General features: G+C 40.4%; 2 protein-coding genes across 2 annotated transcripts; one reads left to right on the forward strand and one right to left on the reverse strand.

Annotated features, from left to right (window-relative positions):
- Positions 1–42: 42 nt before the first annotated feature.
- On the reverse strand, positions 43–16,842 carry tbc1d2b (TBC1 domain family, member 2B). Its single transcript, XM_034204810.1, has 13 exons — positions 16,441–16,842; positions 15,189–15,336; positions 11,176–11,353; positions 10,094–10,248; positions 9,652–9,905; positions 7,434–7,856; positions 7,101–7,211; positions 6,703–6,899; positions 5,647–6,141; positions 5,447–5,564; positions 4,995–5,180; positions 3,334–3,455; positions 43–3,164 (listed from the first exon to the last, which is right to left on the reverse strand). Exons 1-13 carry the CDS (start codon positions 16,780–16,782, stop codon positions 2,969–2,971), a joined length of 2,925 nt encoding a protein of 974 aa, XP_034060701.1. The 5' UTR covers positions 16,783–16,842; the 3' UTR covers positions 43–2,968.
- A 1,806-nt stretch (positions 16,843–18,648) lies between these two features.
- Positions 18,649–22,671, forward strand: LOC117538994. Its single transcript, XM_034205009.1, has 10 exons — positions 18,649–18,654; positions 19,117–19,171; positions 19,319–19,387; positions 19,467–19,609; positions 20,027–20,184; positions 20,707–20,796; positions 20,985–21,150; positions 21,232–21,363; positions 21,464–22,141; positions 22,421–22,671. The coding sequence occupies exons 1-10, from the start codon at positions 18,649–18,651 to the stop codon at positions 22,466–22,468; spliced, it is 1,545 nt and encodes a 514-aa protein (XP_034060900.1). The 3' UTR covers positions 22,469–22,671.
- Positions 22,672–23,638: the final 967 nt, after the last annotated feature.

Consider the following 23,638-nt stretch of genomic DNA (forward strand, 5'->3'; position numbering starts at 1 on the left):
CAAGATGTTTCTTTTTACTTATTTACTTATAAACAACTCACACTCAGTCAGCCATTGTTTATTGAATGTGTCTTTTCGCTGGTATTACAAAAACATACAGTGGCGTATACTTAATGCTGTAACATAAAAGCTTTGCAGTTTTTATGATTAATTGATACAGATTAACAATTAACAAGATACCATAGAGGTTTACATATAAAGAAGTGAAGTACCCCATATAATTCTGAAGTCAACTTATCATAATACTTGTGCAATACATTGCTGGGAAAGAAGGCAACAGAGAAAAGAAAGAAAGGGTGATACAATAAATGTAGCTTATTCCATATGAAAACAAAAGATAAATGTGAACCAGCCGTAGAACAGATATGTTTTAAAATATGGGCAAAAGTACTGTATGACAAAATGAATGGGCCCCAGAAAACCTTTCATCTCAAAGCCATCAAAGTCAAATCTCTAGAGAGCCCTGCTCTCATGGAGAAATACAAAATCCATCTCTGCTTCTACAAGTCATCCAACATTCCTGTGTCCCTCATTATAAACGACTACAATTATAACAACTGTTAACAAGTTCAGGTGGTCTAACAGAGAAGTAACATGATGCTGTAGCTGATCTGGAAGTCAATGATATAACGTACAGCAAGGAAAAATCTGTAAACAGCTTAAAAGTAACATAAAAAAGAACAGTAACTGTAAACAATATATCAGCATACAAGAGAAGCGGCTACGTAATTACATGTCTCCCTGTCTTGAAGATTCCCATTCAAACTACAGTTTTCCACTGTGGATTTACCAAATATAAACATGGTTTCTTTCTAAGCAAGTAGGCCTACTGTAGATCCGTTTTCCCCAACGGGCGGGTCTGTTAAACATTATACATTGTAAAACAAAGAAATGCCGTAAAAGAGCAACCCAGCCTCATGCCATTTCGTGTTATAGTCACGAAATTAATTTAATCTATTGATTCGTGTTCACCAACACGATTTTCGCATTTTTTCCGTGTCACACAGAACGATTTTAAAAGCAATGTATTTCTATTGGTAGTATGTTTCGTGCCTGCACCACGTCTTTTTGTCCGGTCGGGTCTTGGAATACCAGAAGCTGTGTGGTTCATAAACACATTTTCTTACTCAATATCTTACCCTAATAAAAAGATATATAGGCCTATAGGGTATATCCCTTTTTATTTTAAATTGTATAATGTCTGAGTTTTTTTGCCGTCCGCCAGGAAAATAAATGGGGCTCAGAGCCTCAGAATACTGAAATCTGTATTTTTTGTCATCTCTTTTTCCTTCTCATTTGTTATTATTTGGTGCAGGCACGAAACAAACTACCAATACATTGCTTCTAAAATCGTTCTGTCAGAATACTGAAATCTGTATTTTTTTTAATCTGTTTTTCCTCCTAATTTGTTGTTATTTACATTGCTTTTAAAATCGTTCTGTGTGACACGAAAAAAATGGGGAAATCGTGTTGGTGAACACGAATCAATAGATACATTTCGTGACTATAACACGAAATGCCATGAGACTGTGTTGAAAAGAGAAGACGGTCACAGTGCTATAGTCAACTGTCTTTTGTAAGTACCTGGATGTGGAAGAAAGATGTTGCTACACACGTCTTGAAATATCCTGAAACACTTCCCTCATAGATTACAAATCATATTTCAATTTTTCACACACAATCATGCCGACAGATGGACTACACAGCTATTTTATCAGTACAGTATAATAAACTGTATAAATCATACTGTGTGGAGGGATACCTGTGAACAACTGTAAACACAGGCGAGACACAATGTTATACTGCCACACTGTGGACAAGAGATGCAAATACATCAGAGGAGAAATAACAGCATTATGCATGTTTATCTGGCAAAATAAGGGGAAATTGAACGCTTTAAACACCTAACAAACCCAATTTATGTTTAGAAAAATTAAGACATTACTAAAACAAGTCATGGAAAATTAGTCTAAATTCACATATCTTAGAATACGTAAAATAAAATGGTCAGACCGGTAATTTCTATAGATTCACTGACATGTTTTTTTTAAATCAATGCTATTTTCAATTATTCTGCTAACCAAATCCATTGCCTGTTACTTTTTTTTACAAAGTTAAGCGCAAATTTAGATGTAAACAAGTATTAGTTTGTCAGACATGTCTTTGGGAACATTGAGTAATTAAGTGGAATTTAAGTTTAAAATGATATAACAAAAATAATCTCACAATTTGGAAGTTATTTAATCTGAATCCTGAGATAATAAAATGGGAAAATTCTTCCTCGTAATGTTGCTGTTTTGCTAATAATTAATAAATGGGATTCTTGAAAACACCTTTGTGTGTATTCTTGTGTAATACGAACACCTGTGAGGCTAGAGTGATGTGCAGGATGTGGAACGACTTTGTGATCATAAGGCTCTGAGACTTTTCAGCGCATTTTGAATTTCAGCATAAGTGATTTAAGTGCATTTGATAGACAGGGATAAAACACAAAAGTGTGTTGTTGAGTGGCATCAGGAAAATATAAAAATAATGATTAAGGTAAACAATCTGAAGATATGTGTGAAAGGAATTGGGGCAGAGACAGCAAAAAGTTAAACAAAAGAAAAATTACAATACAATCAATCCTTCAACAGGAACAGAATTGCCTAAGACCACAGCCAAGTTGAAAAAAGAAATACTGATTCAGACAGAAAAAGTAAAGTTTGGCATTGAAAGTGGAAGAGACATGATAAAGCATACAATAATAACGTTTTTGTTTTTTTAAATGGCAAGAATACTGATAGAAAGCCCATACGGCTTGTAATGTTTTGGCCTTTTGATGCAGTTTCAATCAAAATGTATAAAAGTTGATTATTCTGTCTCGGAAAACAACTCCAACAATCCTTTAGGAAACATCCCTTTTCAACTGCGACACATCAGGGACTTCTGGACATGATCGCTTCATACTTCAGCAGCAGGCTTAACCTCAGTTATCCTCCTCATCGTCGCTGACGAAGCTCCGCCTGTCCTGAGTCGTCTCTCTCTCCCGGAGGAAGGTCTGTCTGATGGCCTCCAGCTCCGTCAGCTCCAGGCGGACCTTCTCCAGGTGGAAGGAGCGGCGGTTCTGGATCGACCGCATGGGGAACGGGTTCATGTCCCCAAAAGCGATGTTCATCAGCTTCCTGAAAAAACAAAACAAGGATATCAGTCTGGGATGGTTTGCTTTTATTCTGCATGCTGTCCTGTTTAATATGTTTCAAGTTACAACTCATATTAGACTGTAGATAAGATGCTTGTTTGTAAACCGGCCACAGAGCATGAAGATATGATAAGCCATTGCGGACGCTGTACCTTGAATCCAGGATTGTGCGTGTGAAGTATCTGAGATATTTGAAGATAGCTGTGGAATCCTCTAGCTTCAAAAACTCTTCCTCTTTGTACTTGAAGAGAGCGAGGGCGCAGCGAAACATGATCTGTGGAGAAAAAAGCCATGAAATCTATTTCATGACTATCCATGCATGACCGTACGATAATGAAACATATCACATCATGCCTCTGACATGCGAGGACACTTTAAAAGACTGGAGGCAATTTTTATTAATTTTAGAGGAATGTCTGAACAAACAGTCTTGTTATGAAAAAAAAGTGTTTCATTCATCAAGTTAACACCTGAACAAAATGGTGAATCCGACCACAGAGCAGTGCATAGGATCTACATCAGGGGTGCCCACACTTTTTCAGCTTGGGAGCTACTTTTAAAATGACCACGCCCAAATGATCTACCTACAGCCCAATCTGTGTCGTGAGCGGGGGGAGGGGGATAAATGCTAGTGGACTAAACGGCGGATAAACTGTGGCGCGCTTACACTAATTGCGCCGCTTCAGCGTATAACAGTGCGCCGCATTTGCGCTTCAGGTGAGGAGGTGAGGCCCCCTCATAACGGCATGAACCCGTATGGCACAATACTACTCAGACTGGCTTACCTGTACGTCAATCAAGTGGCAAATGCCATAGTAAGGATGGATGATAGGCTAACTTTAAAATCTACCCACACTACCCTTGCGATCGACCGGTCGATCGCGATCGACGTATTGGGCACCCCTGATCTACATTAATAAAGTGGCTTTAATCTATATATATATATATTCATATGGCAACAATGGTATCACATGACTTGTGTGTTAAAGTGTTTGCCCATAGTGATGAACACACAGAATTATTACAAAACTTTGCAGTTCCTCTCAGCTCTACTGAATAGCTTTAGTTTTAAAGCTTTCTTTAACTCAGTGTTTTGGTTTGTTGGCTCACAAGTTCAACTATACTGTTTTAGTTCACCTTCACCCCTCTGACTGATATTTTCAACAGACTTTGTGTCCACCAGCTGAACCACACAAAAAAAGCAGACAACCAAAGTCTTCAGATCAACTGGTAAACACAGTGTTGCCATAAGAGGCTAAAATGCCAGATATTCCCTGCAGAATATGGAGGACAACAAAACCGACACTAAAAAGAAAAGTGAATATTTGTTTTAGTCACAAACACAATTCCAAATGAATGCAATGTTGCTATGCTTCTGCTGGATAAATGAATAACAAATTCCACTGCCCGAAACAGAGATAAACAGTGACAACACTGTTAGCAAACAATTTGCTTGCAAAAAAGAAAAGTTAAAACTGGCTTAAAAGCTCTTATAGAGGGTTGTGAAGGGTTTGGTGTAAACACATGTGGGTTCTTCACTATGAGCTGCTGGTTAGATAAGGTTGGCAAACAGTGGGTTGAACCAAACAACTGGCACTTGTGGGAACTTGAACAAGCAGAAAACTAATCCTAAATACCATCTGTAGAAGAAGGCCCATTTAAATTCAGCCAACTGAAATGCTACAGCCCTTTTTTTTATGCTCTCCTTATCTAATTTTGTAGCTTCCTTCAGAGCTCTGCCAGCATGTCCAGACAGAAATCAGGTTATGTGAGCTCAGAGGATCAAAGCTTTACGGTCTCGTCTGCCTCTCACCTTTGGACCTTCGTAGAGAAAGGCATCCCAGATCTTGAAGAGGATGTCGCTCACCACACTGTCCACAAACACCACCAGGAACCAGTTGAAGGTGATGAGGGAGAAGTCTACCTTGTACTGCTCGAAGTGGACATGAAGCCGGGGGAGCTTCTCACACATCAGATCCTTGAACACACGCTGGTCAACCTGCACAGATCCAACCAACAAACGTTAGTTAATTCTTCATCATGAACAGATAACTTTTGTTTTACAATAGGATTAACCATGGGGTCAAATTCAGAAGAGAGAAAGGAATCAAACAGTGCAGATCACTACTGCTGCATTATTCTACAATCTATTATAAGTCACATGAATACGACCAAACTGACAACAGTGAAACCTGTACACTCTGGTTAATGAGGCAGAAACATGTCTCTATGTGTCCCAATGCTTGCACCTTTGAGCTTGTTTACCTGTGAGCCAAGCAGAGTCTTTGTGTAATAGTCTCTTGGCATGAAGACCTCCACAATGGCTATAAGGCACCAGAAGGCGTCCTCTTGGTCCAGATAGAGCAGGGCAATAGCTGCCAGCCTGAAGAAATGACATACAATGAATATAAGTGGTTAAAGGGCATAAAAGAAGAGAAGGAGAGATGGTAGAGTCCGTCTTGTACCTGTTGAGTCCCTGGCAGTAGCCGATATCCGGATTCCTCCAGGAGAAAGCCATCAGGACGTTCCTGAGTTTCTGGATCCCGCCGGCACTCGGGGAGGAATAGTGCTTGTTGTTGGGCAAAGTGCGCAGTAAGTCCAGCTCGATCTGCTTGGAGGCCGGGTTGGGCTTGTCCCGGGCCACGTTCAGTAGGGTCTCATAGTAGTCTGCCGGCAGGTGGTCCCTAAACTTCTTTACATGGAAGGCAACGCACCAGCACCACACCTTGGAGCGGTGCTCATGGGGAACGCCGCTCCGAAACAGGGCCTTGAGCTCAGGGGAGCGCACCATATCTCTGTTCATGATGCTGGACAGATAGTTCTCCCACTTCACCCCGACGGACACCTCCTGATCCGTCATGGAGAGGGACTTCAGCTCTAGAGCTCTCACCTTCGCATCCAGCTTCTCCTCCTCTTCCTCCTCCTCAGGGACGGTTTTGAAGCCGAATGTGTCATACTCACTGATATTAGATCAGGGAAGAGAGAACATGGGGGAGATAATAATCAATCAGTGATGCTAAATTCACTATAAAATGTATTTACACTTTTATAGGGACCCACATTTGCTTAACCTGCCTTCAATGCTACATCAGTTACTGTAGAGATTGCCTGAATTTCTAATGATACATTTTGGCGAGAACATGCCTGAGCTTGCAGAGCAACAGCAATAGCAAACAAAATGCTAATTAGCAGAGCTAGTTTTTCCAGTAAAGAGAAAATGAAAACAGATCTGATGAAGACATTATATTATTAGGTCTACTCTCCTGCAATGGGTTTGTCTTTTATGTTGTATATTTTAGTGATACTCTGGAGACATTTTAACTACAATGTGATAGCCTCTACATGTAGTTGTTTGCAAAACATGTATAAATGAACTGAAACGTGTATTTTAAAAATTCTGTAAAATAGTTTTAACTTGCTCTTACAACTTAGACACTTATATAAATCAGTTAAAATCAGAACATTATAGAGAAATGAAACATCTATCGTAACATCCATTCATAAAGGCTTTTTGGCCATACCTGACAGTATTTGGTTTGAAGATGAGGTGGTCCTGCTGGTCGGAGCTCTCTACCTGCAGCGCGTCCTCCAGTAATCTGGAGATGACCTCTCGGGCTGGGCTCTGCTCCGAAGACGAACACACCGGGTTCTTCACTTCTTGAAGCAGCACCAGATACTTACTCTCCACCTGACACAGCTTGGCCTCCAGGGACGTATACTGCAGCAGAGATAACAGAGAAATATAATCCGCATCTTTGTTATCATAACTGACGGCAGGCAAGATCATGATGCATTATTCATTGCTTCTACTTGGAATTTTGAGGTTAAGGGGGCCAATGCTGGACTTCCCCTGCTAGCTACTCAGACTTCCTGTTTCTATTAACAGAGTTACACCATTACAAACAAACACAAGATATACCTTTGCTTCTAAGGTCTTTTCTCTGCTCTCTGCACTCCTGCGTAACACGGTCAGCTCCAGGATCTCTTTGTTCAGGAACTTGTTCTGGGTTTTGTAGCCTTGAAGACTGTCCTGAAATTGGAGAAACATGTATTGGGTTACGCAGAGTAAAACATTAACTAGAGCATAATCAAACCATGAGAAAACATTTGAAAACAGCTTTAAAATGTCTACAGTTTAAGAAGTTAATTCTATAACCTAATATAATTGATATAGTCCTATACACTTTCAGTTCAGATGATCTGTCTACATTCTATTTGCTTTAAATCTCGTTCCTTGTGTTTCTTTCTGTACCTTGAGGATGTCTACCTCCTGCTGATCTTTGTAAGGAGGGGGTGAACCGTTGTCTGGGTTGCCGCTCTGCTCGGAGCCCTCCTGCGACAGTTTGATGATGACTTCATCTTTGGCCTGGATGGTCTCCATCAGCATCCCCAGCTGGTCGTTTATCTCCCCCACCTTTATCTTCAGGCCCTTCAGCTCTTGTTGCAGACTCTCCTTCTCTAAGGCGAGGCGCTCCATGTGGCCACACAGGGCCTGGATCTGTCCGTCTTTCTCCTGAAGCAGGGCCTCCGCCTGGGCGACTCCTTCCTGGCTTACGGCCGGACCCTGAATCTGGTCTGAAGCTGCGGATGGATCTGGAGCCGGGGCTGGACGGTGAACCGGCTGCCTGTCGCACTGCGAGGTCCTCAGGGTCTGCTGCAGGAGCCTCACCAGCTCCTGTCGGGGAAAGGGGATTTTATTTGTCAACACAACATTTTACAGGGTCAAGATTATGCCTTAAAATGTGGGACAGTTGCATATTCTCTTTGCTGGAATTTTACTTGAATAACAGCAGCGCATAATTACTTTGGACATCATTTTTATTCCTTCTCATAATTTCTTACACTTTATACTGCTGGGTCCAGAAGCATAACTATATAACCAAACGAGTGTCGCTTCCAAAATGAATTTATTGTTTTCTGTCATAATATATATCGTAGAAGTAACAATAGCCCATTTTTTATTATTAACAATAAACTATTTAACGACAATATGTTCAGGGAGAGTTTGGCTATCTCAGCTAAAACAACGTCATTAAAAAAGAAAGAACTTTTTATAATGATCTATTATATAACAATCACAATTATCTTATACTTCATGGTAAAAACATAGTCCCAATTTTCATTTTATTTTATTGTTGCTGTTTTTGCAAAGTAATTTGAATGCTTCAGGGAGTGTGTTTTCCCCTCTCTACCAAATAATTTGCTGAAAGAAGCCCTGCTAGTTCACACTGTTTGACACAGGCCATCTAAGCAGCACAACAGCCAAACAATGCACAGACAACCAGCTGCATGTAATGACAGAGCATGAGACTAAATAACAGAAGTTTAGTGTGTATATTATTAGGGGTATACTGTGGCGAAAGTGCAGATACTTGACTCACATAATTGCACAAGTGTGTGTGACCTACACTCAAGCATACACACCCACTTGCATGTCACGGTTACACATTAGTAGATAAAGTAACTGTGACAAACACAAACAGTTTTCATTGCCAAGCGTTTCCTAACATTGTGGATGGCAAGGTAAAAAAAACTGTCCAGACAGAGGAATGACAATTAATGAAATTAGAAAAGCCCAACATAGTTTCTGTCAAGAAAGAATGCCATTGTTCTCATGAGCACCACATACAAAGAAGAATAGGTGGAAACATTTATTTCTTTGCAATGTTACAACAACAAAAAAGTCTAGATCCAACATTACCTGAAGGCCATAAATCAATATGATTACTGTCTGCTTTAGTCCATACGAGCTAAGCAGAACCAGGAATGACTGAACATATCCAATAACACTAACGCAGATTCAACCAACTGAATCACTTCCTCCATTAACTTTTCTCAAACGTTTGATGCCAGTGAGCCATATGACAGGGAAGCATATACTCACACATTACATATTTATCTGGTTAATGTTGTAGCAATTGTGACCAGTTTGCTCATTTAAAACACTGAAACAAGAACAAAGAGCAATGGGAAGGAATGTCCCAAATGAGATTGTTGTTGAAAGAACTGCAGTTTCCTCAGTTCTCTCTAAAGCATGACTAATCATTTGCTGTCTTCCTGTATTAGTGAGAGCATCAGGATTATACCAAACTGCTCAGTCAGACACCATGCGTGTGCTGAATAAACTAAAGTGTTAGCAAAACCACTTGAGTCAACCTGGTATACATCCTAAGATAATACACACATAAAGTCAATTCAGCCTTTACAGTTTTTCTACATTAATTTGTAGGTATTACAGTAAACAAAACCATTGGTATGATGACTAACAGCCTGAATCAACAGTTCAGAAACCTAACAAGACCCTCTGAATGAAGCTCTAAACATTAAAGTGAATACTACTAACCAGAAACATGTCTTTTAGTGAATCACAATCTAAATATTTGTAACCATTTCCCCATACTCTTTCTGTAGACTCTACCCCAGAATGTTTTCATGTGATCAACATATGTGAAATAACAGGATAGTTGTACCTTCTGACTGGCCAGCTCCTCTCTGAGTTTGGCGTGTTCCTGCTGCATGCGGCTCAGCTCTTCCTGCTGGCTCTGGAGGCGAAGCTGCATCTCCAAAGGTTTGCTGCCGTTACACTCCACCGGGGAGTTCTCTGCACTGCCTGTCTCTGCGGAGCGCCCGAACCTCCCAGAGCCCATCTTGTCTCTGAGCAAAGGCTTCCTGGGTCGCGCTGAGTTGCGCACAAAGTCGAATGTAAACGCTGATCCAAAGGAATCTGAGAGAGGAGAGATAAATACGTAATTAAATTAGTGACTTGTGTTGAGCAGACAGAATCTCTTGGGAATAAGGCATTGTTTGTCTGTTTGTCAGAGTATTGAGCAAATGAGTGGAGCAATAAAAGACAGTTTTTTTCTCTGGGGGATGTAACTGAGTATGTCCAGAGGAAGCAGGGAGTGGACGTACTTCTGTGAGTGTCTGGAGGATGTTTCTGTTCGGCGAAGTCCTTGGCTGGAGTGTCTACGAGCTCCCACTCCTCCGCACTGTTGTTGCTGTTGGTGTAAAACATACTGCGTCTGCTCTCACCTCCTCTGCCCGGCCGCAGATAAGACATGGAGTTCCTGAGAGAACAGAAACCAGAAGTAAGGATGAGTAAGACCATGACTGTGGGGCTGTCGTGCTGCTGGACATTAAGAGTATGCTACTATGTAGAAGATTTTCAAATCCACAGGGATCAAGGGCAAACTTGTGCTGCTAGTTTGCAAATGGTAACATTAGCACAAACGGCCTTTGTTGAGGTCTTTACACTTTTCCCACAGGCATTGGCAACAGAACTGTAGCTGTACACAATGCAACACAATACAGGTAGAGATGTCCAGCTTTCACTTGAAAGGAGAGTATAATTTACACATAGGGCTTTCTTAAAAACAAACATAAATGGAAGGCATTCTTTATCGCAAATATAAAAAGGGCCTATAAGCCGTAGAGACTGATGTTTTCACACTTTTAAATGTGAGACCACTGCAACCACACGATTATTTGTGTGCAGCTGCATGAACTTCAAGCCTTTCTCTCACCTCATACATATAAGAGGTGTTACAGCAAAGTGTCTTGTTGTAAGACATTGCTGCCCTGATCATAAGTTACAACTGATAAAAGTTAATGTATTTCAAAACAAGAGATATCATCATAAAAATAGATGCTATAAGAATGAATGCTCCATGAATCATGTGCAACTCTCTTCTTATCAGAGATACAAAGCAAATTCCAAACCATGTCACATTTTGAGCATTTCAGTGTTTTGCTTCATTTGAATAGAAGTGTTGTACGGCCCAGAAAGGGAACTGTTGATGGTTGCACACTAGAACAACTAGTGAGCTATGGATACAATCATTTCCTCTCCTGGAGTGAACCTCAGGAACAACTAAAGAGGTAGCTTTGTTAATTTATTTCAGGGCACAGAGCAGATAAAACTGGTTGTGCCAGTTTGACAGGAACTCAAAACAAACACTTCTGGGTACGATATTATAATCATTGTTCGGCCGTACCTGAGTTCTGTACCGAAGTTTCTGATGGAGAAGTTGAGGGGGTTTGTCGACCCGGCAGAAGGCCCCCCCCGGGCTGACTGGATGCCCACCATCCCTCCACCATCTGTTTCTGTCTCCAGAGAAAAGTCGTGGCGGACCTTCTCCATGCTTTCACTTAGCTTCTCAAAGACGAGCGCATCTGAAATTACATTAAAATTCATTTTAAGAACATGATTATAATAACGCATTACTCATATCACGAAAACTGTTTATCAGTACCGCTGCTTTATCATCCATTCGTTGAGGAAATTATATTATCATGACACTGAATCGTCACAAAGTGAGGCAACATTTAGAGTTACCCGGAATGCTATTTACAACAGGGTGGATGTATGTGGTTTCTCTAACCATGAGGACATACAGTATGTAGCATTTCTGAGCCTAGAAGCCTAAAAATAAAGTTTCCTCTTTGTATGAAATGAGTTGGTTAAGTAAGGGAACATTTTATAAAGGCGAACCAACTCCACAGAAATGTTGTTGAAAGTGGGAACTACATACTGTAGCTGTTGTGACACTGCAATTAAGTAGGACTTTGTTCAAACTCATTGTGTACTGATTAAACATTTCAGCTGACATCTTCAAAAAAAGAAAAACTAATCCTGCCAGCCTCTCTAAAGCTGTGCCTGCTTTATTAATATGGTCAAATTAGTCCCGCATTTAAAGCATCGGTTGTTTTGATGCGCCTTATCCTTTTACTATTTTACCAGATATTCCTGCATCTTGTTTATAGTGTGAAGAGAAGTTTAGGCATTTTGATCTTTCACTAGTAGCCGTGCAAAAAGAGCAACATAAAACATTTAATATCCTCTGTGAGAGAAAATTCCAGTTAAGGAGATTACTAATTTCCCAAATTTCTCTTGCACAGGAAACATTTCATCACAGCTCGCTGACAAAAGGTCAAGAACTTCTAAGACAAAAAACAACCCAGGGTGTCAATTTTATGTATAAAATATAAAACATTTGAAGTCCTCTTAAAGGTGGGGTAGGTAAGTTTGAGAAACCGGCTCGAGATACACTTTTTGTTATATTCCATGGAATGCTCTTAACATCCCGATAGCAATGAATATCTTAAGTGCTTTGACAAAAAATCCATTAAAAAATGTCATCAGTGGAAGCCGTAGTACTGTAAAAAGCACGACCAATCATTTTAGTCGGCCCGGCTAAAATAACTGGATGGCCTACCTGCCTGTCAGCCTTCCATTCTGTGCACAAACTTATCTCGTGCCCTCATTGGTCATGTGAGCGTTCGTGTGTGTTGGAGGAGGGGCTCTGTAAGGAAGTGGCAGATTTTTTCCAGCTGTGTATTTTCAAATTCTAGCACACTCGAGCTGGTTTCTCCAAAATGACCTACCCCACCTTTAAGCCCTTTATAATTTTATTTTTGTTTTGTTTGAGGTAATCTGTCTTGTTTGGGGCTGTACAATGTTTAAACTTTATGTATTTTATACAAATAAACTAAATCAAGTATAAACATATGTTTAACTAAATACCTTTAAAATGTTGTAAACACAAAGTTAACATTAGTGTTCTGTTTTTTATTATTTAAAAAGAAAAACATTAGTCATGTATATGTAATGACAGGAAAAGGAAGAGGCTTTTTACAGCTCATTTCCCCTCAGCTACAGCAGTTTAAACAAATTAAACTGTAAGGCCCGTCCACACAGCGGCGTGCGTTGACGCTTGGAGGTGGGCGTATCTGAAGCTTGGGGATTTTTTGCGAGCAACGCGACCAACAACCAATCACATGAATCTCCCGCCCCCGACATACAAAGCAATAGCAATGTTAAAACGAAGTAAACTGGATATAAAATCCCCAAACAGGCGAAAACCTACCAGTTTCACCCACTGTCTCTGCCACCTCCCTCCATGCCTCGCTCCTCCGGTTTGTATCCCGGTAGATGAACAGAGACTGATCATACAGCACCGGGTGATTCACTACTGCTATAATGAATTTTCCCTCCATTTTTTGGAATATGAGGAAATGACCTGCGTAGTCTCTCCCAGCATACACGCGGTTTGATTGGCTAGCGCTTGTACTGGCAGATTTGCATAAACGGGATTTCATTGGCTGACGCCTCCGTCGAGGCGTCAAAAGTTGAACATTGCTAAACTTTTGAAGCCGGCAACGCCAGCAACGCTCCACGTCGCTTCCCAAAATGCAGTTCGGCTAAAAGTGACGTCACCCCATTCAAAGTGAATGGGCAGAAGCGTTGGAAGCTTCAACCCACGCCGCTGTGTGGACGGGACGTTAGCCCATTCACTTTGAATGGGGTGACGTCACTTTTAGCCGAACTGCATCGTGGGAAGCGACGTGGAGCGTTGCTGGCATTGCTCGCGGCAAAAGTTGAGCAATGTTCAACTTTTGACGCCTCGGCAGAAGCGTCAGCCAATCGAATCATATGCCAGTACAAGCTCTATCCAATCAAACCGCTGCTTGTGTGTCAGGGGCGGGAGATTCATGTGATTGGTTGTTGGTCGAGTGTCAGACACGCCCGCCGGCAAGCGTCAACGCACGCCGCTGCGTGGACGGGCCGTCAGGTCAGTAAAGGCACAATGGCCCGTCCACACAATGTCCAATGAGCAATGTTCAACTTTTGACGCCTCGACGGAGGCGTCAGCCAATGAAATCCCGTTTATGCAAATCTGCCAGTACAAGCGCTAGCCAATCAAACCGCGTGTATGCTGGGAGAGACTACGCAGGTCATTTCCTCATATTCCAAAAAATGGAGGGAAAATTCATTATAGCAGTAGTGAATCACCCGGTGCTGTATGATCAGTCTCTGTTCATCTACCGGGATACAAACCGGAGGAGCGAGGCATGGAGGGAGGTGGCAGAGACAGTGGGTGAAACTGGTAGGTTTTCGCCTGTTTGGGGATTTTATATCCAGTTTACTTCGTTTTAACATTGCTATTGCTTTGTATGTCGGGGGCGGGAGATTCATGTGATTGGTTGTTGGTCGCGTTGCTCGCAAAAAATCCACAAGCTTCAGATACACCCACCTCCAAGCGTCAACGCACGCTGCTGTGTGGACGCTCCGTAAAGCTATTCTTTGATATTATGATAACTTATTTCCTAAATACAATATATGTTCTGATGTTATCATATTAACTACTTTGGTCCCAGTTCAGAACTGAAATCGTTTTTTTAAACTCTCTTTCCCTGGATTTTTTATTTCCTTCAAAATTTCCTATTTTAGTCTCTTTTTACAGAATATCCTGGACTGCTTGAACATGATGTCAAATCTTTGACAGAAATGATGGGATCAGAACAGCTGTATAACCCCAAACAATAAAAACAAGCCAAATCCATAAAGTGCAGCAACAAACACTGATTTAAAGATATTATGCTCAACCTATCGTTCAGTCAAACCATGTGACTAACATGTCTGACTTCATAAGGGTCGAGAATGTGAAAAGTCCACAGAAGCGTCATGCTTACAGCGTCTTTTCCCAGGAAGTAGAATAATAAAACTGTGGTGCACACACATTGTTTGGATAGCCATAACACTTTATACTGGTATTGATGGTGTTAAAATTATATTACACTGAGTATTTATATTTTATGTACATCCTCTTTGTTGTTTATAATGTAAATGCTTTTAGGCTGTCTTTATTCTATCATATAAGAGTGGCAGCTACTTGTGAAAACCCTGAAGTTCACACAGTGAGATTTTTTTTCATTGCATTTAAATGAAACACACCCCAGATAAAGTAGATGTGAACTCCTTTCTTTAGCTGTATCTTTGATTTCTCATTTAATCGATGCTTGACTAACCACTCCTATCATTTCCACTCCTACTGTACTTGCTCCTTCAGTAGTTACCCGGGAACCTGGCGACAAAATAACTCGACTTGTGTAAATATTAATCTCTCAGATACAGGTGTTTACTTTCAGCCTTATCACAAGGTAACCAAGCTGTGAGAATGAGTTTCCATACACATACATGTATGTTTGTGTGCATGTATGTGTCTACCTTCTTTGCCTACGAGGCCGGTGGGGGGGTAGGCCATAGTCGGGGAGCTCCAGCTGTCTCTCTGACCGGAGACTCGTGTGTTGCTGTACTCCCAACGCTTCTGCTGTAACTGCTGGAGCCAGAAATGCATCACCTGCCTGCTGGGGGCCTTTAAAAAAACACACACACAATGTACTAACATGGGAAATACATTTTAGCCATAAAAGCTACTAAGGCAATACAATCTTTAACATTGATATCAATACAGCATGGCAAGGAAAAGGAGAGCATCTGTGGAATTAAACAAAGCATATGAAACAGCCTAAGTTCACTTTAAATAGCAGGTTTGTTTGTTTGTTTGTTTGTTTGTTTGTTTATTTATTTATTTAAAAAGGACAGAGCACATTAATCCACATTGCTGTAAATGAGCCAGTAGGCTCATTTTCAACTGTTGTCCTTGGCAAGATGTTAAATAACCACAAGGTTATTCTTTGGATCCGTCATGTGAATGAGAGCAGGCGCTGGTTTCAGTCTCAGTTCCAGCCTCAGGCACTGCAAGCTGTTTGGTATTAACCATTCACACCATATGCTGAAAATGTTCCAGACTCTAGCGAGCAGCTGAGTGAGCCCAGAGCTACCTGTCACAGTCACATGATGGCAGAGAAGACACCATCATCACATGAGAGGACCATTTCAAAAGCTGTGGGGTCATGGGGGCAGATGAGCTCATGTGCATGTATACCCTAAAATAGTTTATCCATGCAAACAGTGCAATCAGCTGAGTAATGTGCTGATTAAGCTCTTGTTTGGCAAACATGATACACGCATATTGGATTTTATTTCAGAATGAGAATCAGAAACAGGTTTATTGCACTAGGTTTACACATACAAGGAGTGTGTCTTGGTGTATAAACACAGTCAAAGAAAATTGTAGGAAAAGGACCAATAAATAATACAATTAAAATAAACCTTATAACATTAATATATAGTATACATATTTACATGAAACATAGATATACCAAAACATATTTGCAGTTTTGGTATGAAAGTTAGAAAGCCTTGTAGATATTAAAAGAGGCTCTTTTTAATCGAGCTTTTCTTTAAAAGTTGTCAAATCACAGAACTGTCAGCAGAAGTATTTTGCATATCCAACTTAAATCAAAGCTGGGAATAACACGTAGTAAGAATGGTTGTGTCTCTGCCTTTTTCCACAATAAGAAAGGAAGTGACAAATGACAGCAAAGCAGAGCGACACATGCTGAAAAGTTTCTACCTTCAGCAGGAACTCCTTCCCGGCGGTGCGGATCTCAAACTGGCCCTCTTCTCCCTCCACATCATAGCTGAAGCTCGCATCGCCGATCTCGATGTGCCCGAGCGGCAAGGCATCTTGGGGAGTCTTGAAGTAATACAAGTAACATTTCCTCGGATCGTACACGAACCATCTCGGCTTGTACCCCCTCAGAGGCCCCTTGCCGGACAGTTTGTTCAGGTATCCGCATAGTTTGGAGGCTTGCTCCTTCGCTGCGTCGCTGTCGGCCACTTCCACAGATCTGGAGACAACAATCCGAGAAGCTCTGCAGGAGTTTGCTTCGCTGCCATCCTCCTCTTCGTGCATCTTTCCTCAAAGTTTCTTCTTCGTGCAGCAAAGCGGATGCCCACTCCTGTTTCCATCCGCATGACTGCCTGCCCCTTAAAGAGAGGAGCCTGGGAGATGTAGTTTTGTGTCAATGGGTACGTGGTTGTGATTGTGCATGAGGCAGCAGTTACGCAGGGTGGTGCTGTTGGACCAGATGTGCAACCTGAGATGCTTTCACTGTTACAGATTACAACAATCTACTGTATAGTAGAAGTAAACGAAAACACAATACATTTCTGGTGTTAAAATAAAGATGTATTACATTTATAAAATTGACAAACTAAAAGTCCTATCACTGTACAGTACTGAAAAATCCTCAAAATTAGAGCTATTTAATGACATACAAATACTTGTTGAAAACGGGTTCTACTCTCTGTATTTTAAACATCTATGGTATTCCCCCAAAGAGCCTTTTATATACAGCATGCATTGCACATCAGAAATACTGCAAATCTTAATAGCAAATAAAGGTTTTGCAATTAAAACATCAGTAAAACATACCTTAAGTAGAAAATACTTGTTAAGCAGAATGGGTCCTGTCTTTATAATGTTATTATAATATTCTATTAGTTTTACTGATGCAATATACAGTAACATTAACTTTATGTGAAGAAAATGTGTTTGATTTATATACTTTTGGGGAGTTTAATCTATATTACAACTTGTCTCTAAACTGTCACCTGTACTGTCAATCCAATTGAGGCACAGAAAAAGAGAACAATTGACATTTCCATCCAAAGTATGCAGTGGCAACAGTTCAATAAAAGTTCAATACCTACAACAGTGTATCGCTGTAAGTAGATTACTAAAGAAAACAAAAATAACTATACACCTGTTCTTTGTAGGAGCAACATTGATCCATAAATCACTCCTGTCTACATATATTTTATCACCTTTAATGTATAATCTGTTATGCTAACATGCACTTAACTATATGTTATTCACAGAGAGACCCATATATAAAACAGAGGGTAACACTTTACGGTAAGGGTACATGAATCATCATGAATTCATGCATGAAAAAGCATGAATTCCTTCATGTAGTACTCATGTACCCTTATCGTAAAGTGTTACCAAACAGAGGGCTATAACAGAACAGAGTGTGTCTGGTTGGGGGCTCCAAGTTAACTTTTGGAGCTGCAGAAATGAACACCCAGGTTAAACAGGTTGATTGATGGTTAGACATGAACGTGCTATGACTGGTCTTGTGCTTAGATATATGTCTATAATTGTTCCTTTTGACAAGTGTGCAACTTTTGTTTTGTTGCAAGTGACATGATTATAATTGTCAGATTGAACTTTGGCTCAATAAGAAGTTGTTGTTTGTGGGATGCGTGTTTTCCACTCAGATTTAAAGGTGAAAGTTTTGATGTATTGACATTTAACCAACAACAACTGTCTCGTGACCTTTAGAAAGCCCACATCCCTATCATATGTATGTCCCCAGAACACTGATAAATATATTTTGTCTGGTGTGATAGCTCTTCCTTGTATATATTACCTCAAACCTGATGTAGATAAGATAAGCTGATCACTGTTAAGGTATGATATGCATGTTATATTGAATCTTTACAAGCACGGAAACAGTGATAACAATTGACGTCAATCCCCTTAACACCCCCAAAGGAGCACATAGTGACTCACAAAGACAGCGCTGTTGTGATGATGTTGAAATTCTACACCGTTGTACTGTAGCAATACTTAATCATACATGGAACATAACAGTTCACATGTAGGGCAGACGTTGGTAAACATTTCCATTATATTAAAATAACAGGAAACTCAGTAGACATTCAGAACCACATTGATCAGACTTTCAGAGACAAGTTCAATTATCTGGAAAAGATGGCGGTATATTTCCTGAGATCAGAGCACAGGAGAAATGTTATTGTTGTTATTGTTAATAACTGCTGAGATCTCCGGCTCATCCCGCTCACGATGACACATACTATTTTCGGTTATTGTCTCTCCCCCACAGGGACTTCTTACAGCTCATCACTGAGCAGAAACCAAGAGAAACCTGATTCATGAGGAGGACTGTCTCATCCCCGGGAGTAATGAGTTAAAAAAAGAGTTTTCTCCATGCCCTCTTAAATCTCTGAATTTTCCCAAACATGTCCACTCTTTTGAATTTGCTCCTGCTTTTTGAGCTTTGATCTGAGTTCATTGCAAGCCCATGTCAGAAAACTGTTGACGCACCTTATTTCCCACAATCAGACAGTCTGTGGGTAAAACATATCCTCTTGCAAACCAACACACTTGTGTGCACAGAAACCACAGTTTCTGCACAGCTTACTTTCCATTTCTCTTCAGGAAGCTCCTGCTTTGTTCAGAGGGGCCTTAGACGTCTGTGACATGCAAATGAGCTGTATGAACAGTGTTGTGCCGTGCAAAGCGGAAACGCTTTCCAAGTCGGTGGAAAAATGTGTGTAATTGTAAATGTCATCAGTCTATATCTCGGATGTACAGTTTTACTCCCTCAGAAGACCTTCTGTTTGAGATAAACGGCTGACAGACATTGAGAGGAGCTTTTTAACGTTTGCTGAAATGACACCCGGTTCAAACCACTCACTCTCCAGGAAAGGTATGTACACATTTATCACCGTACAGTGTCTTTGCTTCACATTGAACTCATAATTAAGCCTTCATCCATCTTTTTCTAGGGATTGAAACAAATTGCTGCATACTCTACAGAAAACCCAAAGCCAGGTGTGAGAAGATCTGCCACTTTACAGAGTCAAGGACAAAGGATCAGAGACACATACAATCTCCCTGCTTCAGGAACTGTCTGACTTTTCGCTTCAAGGTAAGTACTGTTACCAGATCACAATGAATGGTCCCTAACTGCTTTAATGACTAACTTATTTCCGTTGATCTACATGCAAAGTAAGTTTGCCTAACATCACATTACAGCAGAGGAGCTCATTGCCTCATTTATTTAGTGAGAATGGACTTTTGACATTATGGATTTTCAGGTTTAATCCACCCCCAAAAAGGTTGTAATTTAACATTTAAGAAATGTTGTATAGTGTATGTTTTTTAAAAAAGTACACAAATGAATGATGTGGTATTTCCTGCAACAAATAGAATATTAAGCTGCCTTTATTCTCTGGTTGACGCCTCCTGGAAAATAAGCAAATTAGACGGTTAAAATACACCCTGACTGTTTGGGAAATGAATGCAGGTTGTCTTCAGCGGCTCTCTGTGTGGCTTTGTTTAAGAGCGGGCGAGGATGGAGCAAAGGGAACCAGCACTGGATGTTGAAGGGTCTGAAGGAGGACTCAGGGAACTGGCCTCAAAGTGGTTTATAGACACTCAGTTACCAAACATCGTCCAAAACGGCTTCTTCCCCAGCTGGTTCCGGGGCTTCATCACAAGGAAGTGAGTATTCATTCAGTAATTTGGATTTTGCGGGGTTGAAAATAAACTTGAATGCTCATTATTAGAATAATTGGTTTTTTGTAACTATATATAACTCGATACAACTCAATACTATACAGTGTGGTAAAACATGACCTGCTGCACTTTTAATATCAACTATTGTTTTATATTTATCAAGCAAAAACTATTTTATTCAAGCTTTATCTTTTACGATGAGCACTATCAGTCTATGAGTCAGAGTTTACATCAGATGCAGTGACAATTGATACAAAGCAGACATATATAGACACATACATAATCAAAAGGGACGAATTTGCCAGAGCCTGTGCATTGGTAAATGACAGTTTTACGGAAAATACCTGAAACAAAATGGATCTTCCTTTGATGGAATGTAATTTCCTCGGGAAATTACGTGACCTGCCTTTCCCCACTCAAAATCTAGCTCACTGTTCCTGTAAACTCAAATTAGGCTTTTGGGAAATACGTTTTGAGTGTTTTAAGGTTATTTGTGTCTATCTACAGGAAGGCAGAGGAAATACTCAGAGAAAAGGAGCTGGGCTCTTTTCTGATCCGTCTCAGTAAAAAGGCCATCGGATACGTTCTGTCTTATACGTGAGTATTGGTTTGCTCTGAAAACCTGTAACCTGAATCGTACAATGATTGTGTTTCGAAGCAAGCTTATTTAGTTGACATGCAGGTTTAAAAGGTCACACATGTTCATTAACACATTGTTGTCCCCTTTTAAACTAAAGGTTGTTTTGGTGTTTTTTTATCTAATTATTTTGTATTTCCTGTTGCAGAGGCAGGGATCGGTGTCGACATTTTGTGATAAACCAAAATGAATCAGGGCAGTTTGTAGTGTTTGGCGACACTAAAGGGCACGACTCGCTCTATGAGCTCATAGATTACTACCAGACGAACGCCATTCAGCCTTTTGAAGAGTCCCTGGCATCTTCATGTTTTGAGGTAAGACAAAACTCCTCAGTCACTTTCTTTAAGTCACATTTGATGGAGAATGAGGATCTAACTGGTGTTTTGTTCTTGCAGGAACTTGACAAAGAGCTGTATGACACCATCCAGGTTAGCCCTAAAGAGAGGCCAGTTGGAGCTATAAAGAACATGCAAACACCAAAGATTAACTCAGAGCAGCTTCCTGCACTTCCACCCAGGACACACGAGGTGAGTACAGTTTTATTATAATGTATACGTTCCATACCAAATGTTTTTGTATTAACACCCCCAAGCTGACTTTAAGAACCTGGCTTGTTTTGTAAAACAGGAAGTCCCTCCTTTGCCTCGGAGGAGCAGACATCTCGACATTGGTCCGTCGAATGACCCTGAGAAGGTTTTGTATGCTCAGTGTAAGAAGCAAAAACCCAGGGAGATACCGAGATCCGAACTCATCCGTCAGGGCAATTTCCCTGGAGATAATCAAGTGAGAGCTGGGAGATCAACAACTCAGGATCAGAACATGAGCAGGAGCAATTCTCCTTCTGGACCAGAGTCTGTTTACTCTGAGCTCAGCCTGCTGGATACCAAGTGCAGGTCTCTACCGCTCCTGAACCACAGCTGTGAGGGAGAGCAGTCTTACAGGCTGAGTGCACCCCCCCTCACGCCACCCAGACTTTCCCCTAAGCCCGTCAGACAAGCCACTTCCTTTAGTCCTCTGCCTGAGGGGACAGACTCGTGCAGCGGTCAGGATCACATGAGTGACGCTGCTGTTTATCACCTGGCTGGCAGAGCTAGCAGCCCACACCATGCTTCCTCTGGGACTGGATCTTCAGAGCAGCACAGGGGGGCAGTGTACGCTGAGGTCTCAAATAAAGACCACTTCCCTCATACATATGAGCCAATTCCTGGCCACAAGGACACAGACCCACCTGAACCCAACAGCAACACCTACGAACCTCTAAAGGACGTCAGACCCAAACATGGTCACCTCACCTGGGGGTTTAAGGTTAGTAATGTGGGCCAAATGCTTCCATTTGAACACTTCATCCAATTTCATCAATCTGTCTTCTTTGAAATCTCAAATCAAAACTCACCTCTTCAGAACTGCTTTTAATCTTTCATTATTGTTGTATTTTAAATATTTTAAGTGTGATGTTTTAATGTTGTTTTTATGAATTTTAGCATGTAAAGTGTCTTTCAGTACCGAGAACAGCACTCTATAAATACAATGTATTATTACTATTCATATTTATTTATTGATTCACTTTTGTTTTACCTCCTGCAGAATGATAAATGGAAATGGCTGTTCCCTGAAGTCAATAAGAAATGGTGAAGAGCTTACCTTGCCAACTACTGATGAAATGTTCACCCACTTTCTCTACACTACAGTGGTCCTGCCTTACATTCACTCTGTGAAAGAATATTTGTAATGTGTTCAACCTGGGCCCTCATGTGCATAGTTTAATCAATGACATCTTCTGTCATTTGTATTTCAAATCTATTTATTTAAAGAAACACTGTAGTCTATTTATTTTTTGTCTACACCACATTTGAATAAATGACATATGCAAAAAGAAAAACTCATTATTTTCCTAGAGAAAAAAAGGTGTACTGTGTTTCCTACTGATCTTCAAACATATTTTGACTATAGGCTGCTCCCATCAATGTTGCACTTCACTGACAGGAAACTTTATTTGCATGCAGATTACAAACACATGTGTACGGTAGCAACTTGAATGTGTTTCATGATCAGTTTCCAATGCCAGTGAGGAAACGCACCAGGATATTTTAACCCAATATAAAATATTAAACATTTCCGAAGGCAAACAATATTTGGACATATTCCTTCAAACTCTTAGATAAAGATTATACATTGACATATTCTTAAAAACACAAAAGCTAGATGTGATCAGTGCCATATTTTGAATAATTGGGTTTCTGCACCTGGGAATAACTCTGACATGACACATGCACTAGGTTCAGTAAGAGATATGAAAAAAGGGAAGACCTATACCCTCATTTCTATCATACAGACAGTACAATTTTGCGATGCTGTGGTGGAGAGATTTTCAATACAGTGATGATTGATAACACCGTATAAACACATTTTATATGAACATGACTTGTATCTGTTAACAAATCTCTCTCGGGTAGATTTTAAACTATTTGTAGCTATATTCAGTACGTAATGGTTTAAAAAAAGGAAAAATATATAATCAATTCATTTCTTATACTGCTTATATAATAAAAATAATTGGTAGGGTTAAAACACCACAATCTTAAGGAAATATAATTAAGGAAATATTGGTGCATGACACAGTAGCATTGAGCAGTCAGACCTCCAGCCTAAGGAATAACCTTAAATCACATCAAATTAAAACAGACAAGATCCCATTGAGTGAAATGTGTGAGTTTCACACACTGTCTATTTACAGGAACAGTTGCGTACAGTTACGGTTGCTTTACAGCTCCAGTATCACATTGCACCAGAAGCTTCTCAGCT

This window comes from Gymnodraco acuticeps, unplaced genomic scaffold (genome assembly GCF_902827175.1).
Source record: "Gymnodraco acuticeps unplaced genomic scaffold, fGymAcu1.1, whole genome shotgun sequence".
Classification (NCBI taxonomy): domain Eukaryota; kingdom Metazoa; phylum Chordata; class Actinopteri; order Perciformes; family Bathydraconidae; genus Gymnodraco; species Gymnodraco acuticeps.

What these genes read in the sequence shown, in the direction of transcription:
- tbc1d2b (XM_034204810.1), bottom strand. Translation starts at nt 16,782, where the DNA reads ATGCACGAAGAGGAGGATGGCAGCGAAGCAAACTCCTGCAGAGCTTCT. An exon ending in CGGCCTCGTAGGCAAAGAAG is followed by an intron (nt 11,354 to 15,188) that starts GTAGACACATAC and finishes ATGTAATTTCAG; the next exon opens with ATGCGCTCGTCTTTGAGAAG. An exon ending in TACTGCCAGGGACTCAACAG is followed by an intron (nt 5,565 to 5,646) that starts GTACAAGACGGA and finishes TCATTTCTTCAG; the next exon opens with GCTGGCAGCTATTGCCCTGC.
- LOC117538994 (XM_034205009.1), top strand. An exon ending in CCACTCACTCTCCAGGAAAG is followed by an intron (nt 19,388 to 19,466) that starts GTATGTACACAT and finishes ATCTTTTTCTAG; the next exon opens with GGATTGAAACAAATTGCTGC. An exon ending in TGGCATCTTCATGTTTTGAG is followed by an intron (nt 21,151 to 21,231) that starts GTAAGACAAAAC and finishes TTGTTCTTGCAG; the next exon opens with GAACTTGACAAAGAGCTGTA.